General features: G+C 37.6%; 1 protein-coding gene across 1 annotated transcript in view; it reads right to left on the bottom strand.

Moving 5' to 3' along the window:
- Window positions 1-13,770, bottom strand: part of LOC146677778 (neuronal acetylcholine receptor subunit alpha-7-like) — a 37,485-nt gene that overhangs the window by 19,718 nt on the left and 3,997 nt on the right. The window contains exon 2 of the mRNA XM_085426209.1: window positions 1,896-2,035. Coding sequence (XP_085282335.1) covers window positions 1,896-2,035 — 140 coding nt within the window. The remainder of the gene's footprint in view (window positions 1-1,895; window positions 2,036-13,770) is intronic.

The following is a 13,770-nucleotide window of genomic DNA, read 5'->3' as shown; positions in this document are numbered from 1 at the left end:
GCCTTTTTCTGAAAGTTGTCTGGAACAGTCAAAAATCTTTGTCAAAAAAGAAACATATTGAGGTGCAGAAAAGTTAATTGACATTCAGTCTAAAAAAATTTAATTCCAAACACATCTTTTGTACACTCTTAACTGAAGACCCTTTATGAAGGAGAGCCAATCTGATCTGACAAATAAATGACTTGTAAGTATCTGAGTCCTCAGTTTTTACATAAAAGCTTTTCAGTGATTTAAGAAGCATCACCACATATAAAGAGAAACAAAAATTAGTGGAAAAACAGACTGAAAGGTGATTTTAGAAGGACTGAAAGTTTGTTTGTTTTAGACTACAGCCCTACTACAGTAAACTAGTGTAAAATTCTGAATCTGTCTGAATGTCTTCCTCAGTCTGTTAGAAACTGTAGATCATCAGAAAAACATGTGGTTCCTTAATTATCAAATAGATTAAACAAGAACAACTGGAAACGCTTTATTTCCAGTTGTTTCCAGTTTCAAAAGGAAGACGTCCTTTTGAAAGTGCACGCTCTCACACACACAAACTGTTGCATCTGTCATTTCTGACAAATGACAGCAGACACATGGCAGTTAAATCTCAGAACCAGTGCATGTAACATGCTAACACTTCCCTAAACTGTCTCCTCTCTGTGGATGAGACTGACTGATAAATGTACACACAGCCTCTGTCGGGTCTGTTACGTTTTTAATTCTTTCTGATGGTTAATGAGGCTTCATGTGACAACCTGCTGCTACTCTGAGAAGATCATTTACTATTTAAAAAGTCATTAAAGTTAGTAGAAACCTGATTTTGGGGTCACAGGCCTGAGAAAAGAGGAATAAAATATAATGTTCATAAACTGCAACTGTTTAAAGTGTATTAAGCTCCCCTGTATCGAATATTATCAACCACTGAATTACTTTTACCATTTTTATTACTCTTATATAGACACATCAACAGTGGTCACTCCACTGTGTATTGGGCAGAGTTCTAGTTTAAAATTAAACTATACAGTAAGATTTGGGTTTGGTTAGATTTACGCACCAGAACAACTTGGTCGAAGGTAAGACAAACCACAAGTTGAGTTTAAACACAACCATTAACAAGGAAAACAGTCTTACCACAAAGTTTAGGAGGGCACCTTTTGGCCAAATGGGATGCATTACAAGCTGGTAACAGCCATTCAGTGTGCTAATAAACAAGAATTGTATGAGCAATCTCACACAAACTCAAAATCACAATCAGGAAAGGAGATTCTAAAAAATCTCTTAAATATACTCCAGACAACATGGGAAACTGTGGTAGAGAAAATCACAGGGCTTTTGAGGCACGGTAAAAAACTACAATTGAGCTGCAAGAAGGAGCTGCAAAAATTTTAAAAATAAAATGTAATCTACTTTTGGCTCCTCCCTTGCAACAAGTGGTCACCACAGTGGGCCTCACTCTAATCAGTGACCTTTCACTTGCCAAGCAAATAAGTAAACTACTACACAATAGAGCCACCTTAAAATGAAAATAAATAGAATAAAACAGAGCTTTTAAAATTGTTTCATTAACCCAAATGTAGTGTTTGATTCATCAATCACTTCATGGATACCCACATTACAGCTTCAAACAGACACAACAAGAACACATTTGCATTTATACTTGCCTGTATTGTGTAATATTTAATGTCACCTGCAAAATTAGCGCAAACCTTAAAGCCACAACTCTTACACGGAAAAGTCTCCATGAATGTAACACTCAGCTAAATACAAAAATGTCAACGTTAAAGTAACTAAAATCCACTTCAGGTTTTCATACAATTACACCTGGAAAACTTCATATTTTTCCACACATTCTTTATTTTAAAATGACCAAACTAGATACCATGCCACACACACACATCCAGTTTTCTCACCACATCTATGATCTGCAGAAGTGTGAGGCCCAGCTCCACCAGGATGGGAGCTGAGTCATTGACCACAGGTCTCTCTAATCGATTGTAGTTAGCCAGCAGCTCCTTGTACAGTCTTCTCTGGTACTCGCCCTGCAAGGACCCTGGAGGACAAATGCAACAGGAAAAGGGGTTTGTGTTGAATACATATTAAACCCAAAGTGCCGTCTGCTGCATTTACAACATATACGCATGGAGGCTCTGTGAGAATGAAAGCAAGTATGGAGGTCTATGAGTTTTTTACACCTAAGCTCCACTAGTTTGCATAAATGCTCCACTCCTTACATGCCCTCCACTCACTATAAATAGTTTCTGAAGGTCAGCATGTGATTGATAGGGTGTGTTTTGCATTTTAAGCCATAAATCTAGTGGTAGAATAACAATGTTATGGAGAAAGACGTTTTTGTTTTTTTTTTGGCTTGGACTATCCAATTTCTTGGAACATATTCTGTGGTGCATTTGGGCTGAATTCCTAATCCAAAAAGTATCTTTAAAGGTCTTGAGAACCTTTTACCCTTCATTTGCTGGCACCACTGCCTTACTGCCTCATTCTAGAGGCTTTTGATTTCTATAGTTTATCATGTGAGCTTATTGAAAATGTATAAGAAGAAGGTGTGTATGTTGAGCCATGAGTTTTGATGAATAATGAACAAATAAACAAGTGCTGACATCTGCAGATACATCTGCTGACTGTAACACAAAGAGAGGGTGGAGGGACTGTGAGTTTGGGGATCTCTAGGATTAAGGTGATTAGGTTGATGTGTTTGTTGGCCCAGCTTTTGTCACCATTATTGATTCAAATGCCCCATACATGTTTAGCACAAGAACAACCTAACTTTTCACATCAGGACACTTTGTTAACCTTGAAGTCACTGTTCTGACTAGCTGCAGGATGATACTGTATTTGGCCTTAAAATGTAAAAAAAATTAAAAATCAGATTTTCTGCCTTTATTATCAAACAGCTGGAATTAGAGTATCAAAAATGACTTAAAATGACATCATATGCATGTCCAATAACTTGATTCAATATAGCATTAATTCTCTACAAACGTGAGCATCTGAGGGTTGGTGTAGATGAATTTCTTAATGATATTGGATTCCAGCTACAATGAAAAACATAAGCTGAAGTTGTGAATTAACAGTCGAAGTGATAATATACACCCACTAGTTCCTTCATTAGTTACATCTTGCTGTGAAGTTGGACCCCCTGTTGCTTTCAGAATTGCATTAATTATTTGTGGCATAGATTCAACAAGTTGCTGGAGTCTTTCATCCACATTGACGCGATAGCATCGCAGAGCTGTGGCAGATTTACTGGCTATTGGATTCAAATTTGGTGGCTACAGAGACTATTTGAGTACAGCAAACTAATTTTTATGAAAGCAGATTGAGATTTTCTGAGTTTTATCATTTTATCATTTTATTAAAGATAAAATTCTTTCATCTTTAATAAAATGATCAGTGTGGCTGCTCTACCAGGTGTAACAATGAAGTTTAAAATCCAGGCATCCATAAAAACAGAATTTATTCAATTTCACTGAGTTAGAAGTTAGCAGAAAGTTAGCTCGCCTAGTTTCCCACCTAAACATGATATACCATGTTCTGACTGAGGAATTTCTGAAAAAATTAAAACATATAGCTCTGCTATCACTTCTGGCATAAATGAAGACAGGAAACTAAACAGCAGTGACGTTTGAAGGGTTACTGATGTTGGGCTAGCTGGTATATGATGATGTGCTACATGGTGACCGGCGACCTGTCCAAGGTGTACACTGCCTCTCACCCTAAGACAGCTGGGATAGGCTCCAGCACCCCTTGCAACCCTGAAAAGGATAAGCAGAAGCAAATGGATGGATGGATGGAAGGATGGATGGATGGATGGATGGATGGGTGGATGGAATACTAAATCCCATACATTTTTTATCTTTGTTATTTTTTGATAGTTTGTTTAAAGGATTTCATAGGACCAATATGTTTTGGGAATCACAACACTCTCAAAACATGGTCAACAGCACACAGGTCATTAAATCCACACATTGTTTTCTAGATACCAAATTGCTACTCTTCCCATGCATATAGATACTCTAATGCAAACAGTAAAAGGACTTCCTCATATTAACATCAGAGGGCAGTCAACAGTGAATTGCTGGATGGAGTAATCCAGTGAAACAGAACAAATACATCAGAGAAGGCATGTAGTATGAATGGGAAAAAGGAGAAGGGATTACTGACACAGCCCTGCAAAGCTGTGAAGATGATAGAAGCATGCCTTTGGCTTAGCATGCTGCTGATTGGCCCATTAGGACTATAATGAGAAGAATTATAGGAGGACGGAGCCTTAGGTCAAAGGCAAGAAGCTGCTCAGCACAGCAGATGCCCTCTGACTGCTCCTAAGACTCCTCACACTCTCAGACTTTATGCACCCATCCACCCGAGGCCCAGTACCTTCTGCTCAAGTGGGATTGATAAATAAATATTTTTCCCACGTAAACATTTAAACTCATTAATAGCCACACACATGCATGCTGAACCATTATTCACCATCTGTACCATTTGTTTTTCTTTCTTTTTAAAAACGTGTTGGAATGGACTACGAGTATGTTAAAAGTTGATTTCTTCTGCAAGGTCAAAAAGACATTTTAAAGAAATCACAGCACAACAAAGTTATAAATATGTCGATATACCCTCAATAAAATTTGCATGCACACATTCACAATGACTCAAACACAGCCTCGTCTGCAGCTGTTATCCGGCCAATCTCCCTCCTGTGTCACTTTTATGTGTTATTACTGTGAAATGTGAACAGAGGGCCAAACAAACATAACTAAACCAATCAAAAAGATTTGAAACCTCAGTCTCTGTTGCAGCTTGTATCATAAAACCAAGTTTATAAGGAATTAAATAATCAAGTCAAATAAACCACTGCAAACTTTAATTCACATACAACCGTGTGCAGTGTACATTAGGGAGGAAGGGGTAGATTCATACCTTTTGTTTTGTTTTTTCTTTTTCTTTTTAATCATCTCACTAATGAAGATTATATGAGTAGATGCAATGAAGGAATAATTTCCACCAACACAGCGAGAGGCGTCCTCAAAACAAAACAAAGATTACGCATCCAGCAGAGGGAATGAAAGAAGGAAGTAAAGGGAGCAGTGGGAGCTATTTTTCTTAATCACCTTCACTATTTATCTCAATGTTTTCCAAATCTGCTCTATTGTTTAAATAAGTATAATAGAAAACTGTCTATAAAGATAATCCTCAAAGAAATAAAAAAAAATTCTTTCCTTTTTTAGTCAAATATGTTTTCTTAATTTTTTTTGTTTGGATTTGGCTTAGATTGAATTAGATTATTGTTAATGTTGCTTTCTTTTTGAAATAAGAAAGTGAGAGTGACACACTTTTAATTAGGAACTTGTATGGGTGTGGCTCATTAACACAGATGCTAATTATTTTCTAGACTCGGATTATGATGGATTTGGTTTCTCACTCAAGTCTTACCAAGGTCAGTACACTATAGGTCAATATATTAAAGAGAGAAAAAAAATATAGAAAATATATGACATATATTTATTGTATTAATTTGTGATTTCCATGTGGTAATATGTTTCTGAGGGGGAAATATGAAAGATTACCGTGCATCAGTGTTAGAAGGTATCGTAAAGGAAAAGCATTCATTTTATACTCAGAATATGTGTAGACCTTGCTGGTCAAACAAGAGAGGTCAATCAAATATTTTCAGAACTAAGAATATTATATAAATAGTTTGAGAGGTTTGACCTTTGAGGTTATATCTCAGTCACCTTTACACAAAGTTCATTTCAATTCCAAATGACTCCATTTACACCACTAAACTAAACCAAGGAAAAAGATAAATATATATATATATATACTTTTAACACGTATATGTTATTCTACGAGTCTTCTTAGCAATTTGCACAGTTGGGAAAAAATGTGAAAACTGTTTTAATGGTGATCCATGATAGGTCAACTGATGTAGACCCTCAGTTGGAGCACTTTCTTGGCACTTTATTCACCCATTTGGGCAAATGTGTTCCTGTTGCAGGGAGATAAGAGTGTTCTACATGGGTTAATGTGTGTGTGAATGGGTGGTTGACTGGTTGTGTAAAGCGCTTTGGGGTCCTTTGGTCCTTTGGGGCAGGGATAGCTCAGTAGGTAAAGTGGTCGCCCCATGATCGGAAGGTCGGCGGTTCGAATCCACTTAACGGCTACCCTGAGGTACCCCTGAGCAAGGTACCGTCCCTACACACTGCTCCCCGGGCGCCTGCTTAGTGGGCTGCCCACTGCTTCACTGAGTGAATGGGTCAAATGCAGAGAAAAACAAGTAATTTCCCCATGGGGATCAATAAAGTATCCATTATTATTAGGGACTAGTAAAGCGCTATACAAATACAGGCCATTTACCATTTACCAGTTAATGTCTTTAATTAAAGAAATAAATTGTAATACTGCAAAATACTACCAAATACTATTACTGAATGGGGTCCTACTTTAATAATGAAGTTCTATTGCCTGTACACTGTACAAATATATGCAAATACATACAGATTTTTACAGAGTCCTGACAAAACAACATTTGGGTTCATAGTATTTACTTCCTTACTCTCTTTCTGAAAATGTATATATAAAAGAGCATCACTGTGTGTGTATAGCATTCACATATCTATCTTGCATACAGCTGATTTAGAATCACCAATTAACCTAGTGGGATAACCCACACAGTAACAGGGAGAACATACAAGCGCCACGTAAAAACGATCTCACAGCCATCTTGCTGTGACATGTCTGCGCTAACCACCATTGCACCAGCAGAAGACCAGCAGGCGGTTTGTGGTTGTTGGGAAGAGAAAATCCTTGTTCTACTCCAGTTCAGGAGTATGTTACTTAAGGCCCCCAAAAATCTCTGCTGGTTTTTTTTAGGGGGGACTTAAGGGTTGAATGCTGGTGTTATTAATAGAAGAGCCACAAACTTTCCCTAACTACAGTACATGAATAACTTGCCAGTTAAAAAATAACATGTTTATTAATGCATTTACTTTTGACCATGGGGGTATTTGTTGAAACTAAGCTGCATCATTAACATATTTCATTTTAACGTATTGTGTCTTTTATACTATGCATGTTATCCCTGCTAAACTCAGGCTAATGTTATACAACAACTGCCTTCAATGCTCAGTCCCTCTAACCCCATATAGATCACTACAGGAAATGATCAGCCTATGAAAAGGTCACAAAATTATTGATTATTAGCTCAACTTTACAACAGAGAATCTGTTCATTATTTATATGTACATTTAAAAAGTGAAGGTCAGACCATTTGTAGATATTAGCAGAGAAGGTCAAGAGACAATTGTCTCAGTCTCAGGAACCAAACTTTGAGTCTATACTGCCACTGGAACAAGTAGTGACTATCTCTGCCTCCTTCAGAAAGCTCACAAACACTGGTAGGCCACACACTGTTGCAGAAAAATGCACTTAATTGTGGATTACTGTGGATGAAAGCACTTTTTTCAGGGTTCTGTTTGAGTTAAATTTATTGTTTATGTGAGAGAAAATTCAGGAATTGTCAGAAGGACGTCTACTTTACTTCAAACAAAATACTTAAGCAGCCAAGTTTTGAACAAAGAAACATTTTCTTCAAGTTTAACCAAATTCTCTTTTCGACAGACTTCTGCTGTTAATACTTCTCAATTAAACATAAAACTTCATTTTATTTGGTGAGCTAACTGCAGCTAGTATGAAGAAAGGGGACCCTACCACATCAGAAGAACCTGGACCTTTCCCAGAGAGCAACCACAGAAGTGAGTGAGAACAAGAAAGAAAGTGGGAGAAAAGCTGTGTTGTCATGCTCAGCCCCACTGAGCCCGCTGCAGCCCATTGTAGTTCTATATTTTGCCTTTCTCCCTCCCAGTTAATGACGTTCGGTTTCATCCCATGGCTCTGATGACCTGTTTACCCTGTGTCAGTATCTTTATCACCGGTGAAACACTGAGGCATCCAGCAGGAGATTGCTGCTGACTCACTGTATACAAACAACAACAATAAAAGAATATGCAACTGTAAATTTAAAAAGAGGCTAAATTTCATTTTTAAAAAACAGCTACCTCTGAGTCAAGAACAAACACAATGGCAATGTGTTGTTGATGTCAATACAAGTCTCATCCTCATTTCCACATTAGACACAGATTCCACAGAAACAGGTGATTTGTTTTTAACTCAGTACACTCACAGGCTCACAATGATGTGTCCACATTACAATTCATAATGATTTGGTACTCTGAGCTTACCCCGAGGTGTCTGCATGCATTTAGTTCTAATAAGGAGAGCCAGCCTGCTCCTGGTCACTCCAAGGCACCACCAGGGGGAAAGTTTAATGCATTTCACATATTCAAATGGTCTACTACTACAGACCATGCCAATTTTATTTGTGTGGATTTCCTTGACATGAAATTTATTAGAAGAATATTGGATGTGCGCTCTAGCTCACAGATGACTGTGGAACTGAATGGAGAGGAAATTAAAAATGTGAGACCCATGGAGATGTGAATTTGGTATGAATATCATTATGTTTTTAGCTCTGTGCTGATAAGACAACCTGTCCAGAAATGTGTCGCTTGTCTCTCAATCAGTCTGTGTTGATGTTGTATGCGAGCAAAAATTTAGAGGTCTTCAAATACTAAAGAAATTAATAATGATATTGGTGCTTTGTGGGATGGACTCTTTTAGACATAGTCTAAAGAAACACCTTAAATCTGCAGTGCAGGTCTTATCTTTCTAACTTCTGGTTCTTATTTTTTAACTTTGGAATCAGACGCTGCTCAAAACTTTCCTTGGTCTTTCCACCACCTCCACCTAGCTGTAGCTTGTTCATTTTCCAGTGCAATGATTTTTACTTCCTTCACCTCCAACAAATTACACATTGCTCTATAAACTAAAAAGTATCACTATAAGATACCAGATTTTAAATTTTGAAAAACTAGGTAATAGCAAGGCAACTTTCATAATATCATTAATGCTAAAAGACTTAATCAACGTTATGAGAACTTGTCTGAGGGCTTAAATGTAACCGAAATTTGTTCTTATGTGATCAGTGAAGCTCAAATTATTCGTTTTAGTACAAAATATCTACGATATCTAAATTATGTGTTGTACGCAAATGTCACTGACTTAGCTGAAAATGGATGGATGGATGGATTTATGTTGATTATTTCCACAAATATAAATTATCTGAAGCACTTTTGAATGTCAAGAGCAAATCTTTACAAGAAAATGAAAAGTACATTCTCCCTTTTCTATCCTTTTGCTCTTATTTACAGAGAATGAGATGGCGCACACAAAAATATGAACAAAACCATCCAAATCAGCACTGTCACCTATGCAATTTATTTCCAATCAGCTGCAAACAAATAGCAGAGTCGTTTGAGGTCGAGGTCATGTGAGGCCAAACAAACAGGCAGAAGGTGACCATCGCAAAGTGATTGTGATTTTGGGGTGGCATTTAAGCACATTAATCTTCTCTCTTTCATGCTCACAAATTAATATATACTGAGAAATTCAGCTATTTGATTCTGTCCCTTTTGGATACTTTTACTAGGTCAGTATGTTCAGATGAGGCTTCTAAACAGGCTCATCAGACAGGCTATTCACACACAAACAGCCTGAGGGACTCATTCTCCTTCTTGCTGTCACACATACCTCTTAGACAAACACCCAAACAACAGGATTGCTATTTTAAGCAGAGTACTAAATGACCAGCTCTTAAATCAGGGCCCCTGTTGTGGCCAGGTAAACCTATCCACGCTGAGCTGCTTTCCATTGTGCAGCGATGATAATGGCTTTGTTTCTCGGTCCATTTTTTCCCTTTGTCAAGATAATCTACCACATGAATCATGAATATTAGGTAATCTATTGTGTAGATTACCTATACAGTTAAAAGTGATTTAATTACTATTATGCTTTGGGCAAATCCAAAATATTATGTAACTAAACTTGCAATATTGACATAAGGCTGAGTAACTTCAGTTGTTTTCACACATGCACAGCAGCCCTCGACCTTTTTCCAGCTCAGCTGCAGGTAAGAAAGCAAATATCAGACACTGGATCGCATTAAATTGTCTTTAACCTGCCATCTCCATAGCAGATAGAACTAAGACAGCACCCTTACCAAAATCAAACTGAGTGTTTCCTGCAGTGAAAACACATCTACAGCAGACCTACCTGCTATTTACTGCATGTGAATAAAGGACTTCAGGCCTGTTTGAAATTCATGCCTGAAAATTGCTAACTAACTTGAAGTTATTGGAGTGATTAGTTGAGTGAAAACTAATCAATGGGAATGCTGATATTTAACAGATAAGTGGTAACAAATGGGACAGAAATGGTGTGTTTAGTATTCTTGGTGTGCCTGTGCTATGTCATTGTATCAGCCCCGAGGTTATGAGGACATGTGCTAGCCGGCTGTCTGTGAGTCACATTTTACAACCTGAATCTAAAACTGAAGACGATACTGGTGCTGTGGAAAACATCACATCTGGTTCTTATACTAAACAGATGACACCATCAGAGCATATTGACTATTGACCAGTTACTGTAGCACTGGAAAGACTGGTTCCCAGATCGGGGTGCAATGATGCAATCATATCCATGCTGCAGAGAGTTTAACCCCATCAAGGGGCTGCATTGTGGAGGATGCAGGCCCCTGTGGTGCTCCACTGTGCTGTCTCCATTTATGTTTACTATCCATAGCTCAGACGTTCAGGACTTTTAGACCTTTTACTTAGGCAAAAGGTTGAAATACTTGTGCCACTCCATCTCTTCCTCATCTGCACTTGCCTCTGCCTATACCCTGAGACAGTGACACCCATCATCAGCCTTCAAATGTATAACAGTAGTGAGATGATGCAGCAAAATTGCATCTCATGAACATTAATCAATTTAAAAGGACTCAAAAGGCATTATCTCCTAATGTCAAAACTGTCTTCAGCATAATATATAATCCATAAGTGATGGAGCAATTGTTATAGATGTTTTTTTCCTGCAGCTGGAGTGTAACAGTCTTCATAAACTGTTATTCACACCAGTGATCTTGCTCCTAGACAGACATTGTTCACAGTTAACCCGGGGACTCTGGTATAGCTGGGACCCCCGAGGTTCTAAATGATGTAACTTTAATCCTGGTGAATAAACAGCAACACTACAAAGCTGTAGTAACAAAAGGCTCGGGAAGATTAAAATACAAATAAAAGGCTTTAAAGACATTCACTTTAGTGTGACTCAACATTAATTTACATGCAGCCAGCAGGTTCTTTCTTTTGAGGTTTGTCCCTAAGAGAAAAGCACAAAACATACAAATAAAATAACTCTACACAAGAAACAGATCTATTATTATTTATCGTAATTTTGTTTCACACAACAAACTTGGCAAATCTCATAAAACCTGATGCAAAAAGCCAGATCTATCATCCAGTATGGAACACAAAAAGGCTCTGAACCCACAGTGCCCTGGGACTAGAGTGATGAATCTGGCAAGGACTATGCTGCACAAAGGAGCTGCTAACAGAATGCCACTCCCTGAGGGCCCGGAGAGTCGACATCACAACAAATGCTACGCATCTAGACCCTTTCTCATGCAAATATATGGCATTAGTGCACTGTATTTATGAGTGTTTGCGGAAGAAACAAATATGGAAAAATTTCCACTATTGAATGAATGTGCAATATATCTGATGCCGAAGTCACACCGTGAATGTTTTTAGTCCAAAGATGATAAACTTGCTGAATATAAATCAAATCTGCTGGCAGCTGGAAAAATAAACACACCAAATCAGAATGTAAACACAGGCTAGAGTGCAAACTATAATACATTCCTTGTTTGCAGTTAGGCGTAACATATAAACATTTAACAAATACTGTATATTTTGCTTAAATAGACTGGGATGTAACGTAACTGGGTCTTTTTGAAGCAGTATCAATAGACGGACTTCTCAGCTATGAAACATACTGATATTTTTAAAATGCAGTCCGTCCTGCAGATATCAACAAATTATATGTCTGACACAAAAAAATACTGCTGCAGCATTGGTAATGAATGCGTAACATCACTATAGGCAGGATGATAGGTATACCTTGTGTGATCTTACACATTGTTTTGTCGATTTTAAAGGTTAGTTAGCTTTTTGAATCCAGAAGTCAAGACTAAAAGATGGAAGGTGACTGCACAATTAATCACATTTTAATCTGAATCACAATTTCAACTTCCTGCAGTTTTAAATGAACGTGATTGACTGATAATGAAAATGTGTGCTACAGCTAGACATGAAGTAAAAGCAAATCAAGCTCTCTCTGACAGCGTGCCTGCATGTGCCAATCACAGCTGTTCCTTGCACCGCAGAGCCTGAAATTTCCTGAATTCACTTGACTGCAGTGACATACTACATATAACAGAACGTCAAAAACAAAAATCAAATGTCTGGCACAGCAGAAGGCAAAGATTTTGATCCTAGAGGCAGATCATTACCTGTAGTTTGGATATAATTCAGATTTAGGGCCAGTGATGTCAACCTAGAACAATTGTCCAATGTCACTTCAGATGTCCAAGATAAGTGACCAAACATACAATGAGTAAGGAAGGTTTCAGGAAAATGGTCAACATACTAGTAAAAAAGAAGTTATCGCCTCGCACAGTTATTTTTTCAAAACAATAACAGCTGCACTACATGCAGATCATTGCAGGGGAAACAGATTTTCACAGGTTCAAACAAATAAAGTTTAAGACTTTATAATTTGCTTCTAGGAGATGGAATTAGATCAGGACAACACACCTTGTTTTACACCACAAACTCCTACAACTAACAGTTTGTCAATTTTAAAGTACTTATACAGCACTTCAAATCTTCTTTTTTACTCTAAATAAAACAATAATAGAAAGGTGAACAGCATAGATATGAATCTCTTTTGTAGACTGTGGCCAACACAGTACAGTGACAGTGTGGAGAGATAATAGAATCCAGACACTATAGTGACAGAAACAAGAAATAGCAACATACTCCAGGGATGAAACAGTGTTGAACAGTATTGAATGGCACATTTCACTATATGCTAATTCAATGTGCTTAACCCAGAAGATAAAAACATAAAAACATGTATGGTGTAGGTTTACAATAAAGCAGTAAAAATAACAAATTCAAATAAAACAAGACAAACTAAAAAACCCCTATGGAGTGTAAGGCTGTCTGAATAAAAAGGTTTAGAGGTTGTATTTGAATTTACACACACATTTAATAATATCTCAGGTCAGCAGACAGCTCCTTCCAAAGAACAGAAACACAATAACTGAAAGCACCCTCAGTATAGTGAGACTAATCCTGTCATCTCAGTCTGACGACCTGAGAGTTCTGACTGGTTAATAAACAGTGAGCAAGTCAGAGATGTAGTGTGGGACCTAACCATTGAGAGCTCTGTGATATAATAGGCTTAATCCTTGAAAGGATTTTAAAGGTAATTCTATATTGCACTTGGAGTCAGTGAAGTGACTTCAATACTGTGTTAATGTGGTCAGATTTCTGTATACTGTGATTGCTTATGACAGTACTAAGTGAGATCGTGCAAATTGTAAAGAGTAATGGACCAAGGGCAGTGCTTTGAGGAACCCCTGATTTAGGTTTTAGGCAGATCTAAAACTGCTAATTAAAATAAAAACTTCCACTCACCAGATATGAAGATATGATCCAGATATGAACCAATCAAGAATCTGACCCGTTTAACCAACTATGTCATGAAGCAGTGTGGGATCATCTTGACAGAGGACAGAGCAAAAGG

Source organism: Rhamphochromis longiceps, linkage group LG2 (genome assembly GCF_057381845.1).
Source record: "Rhamphochromis longiceps isolate RC_006_pf linkage group LG2, R_longiceps_female_GT1.1, whole genome shotgun sequence".
NCBI lineage: Eukaryota > Metazoa > Chordata > Actinopteri > Cichliformes > Cichlidae > Rhamphochromis > Rhamphochromis longiceps.
The sequence above is the reverse complement of the archived record's forward strand: the minus strand, read 5'-3'. Positions and strand labels throughout refer to the sequence as shown.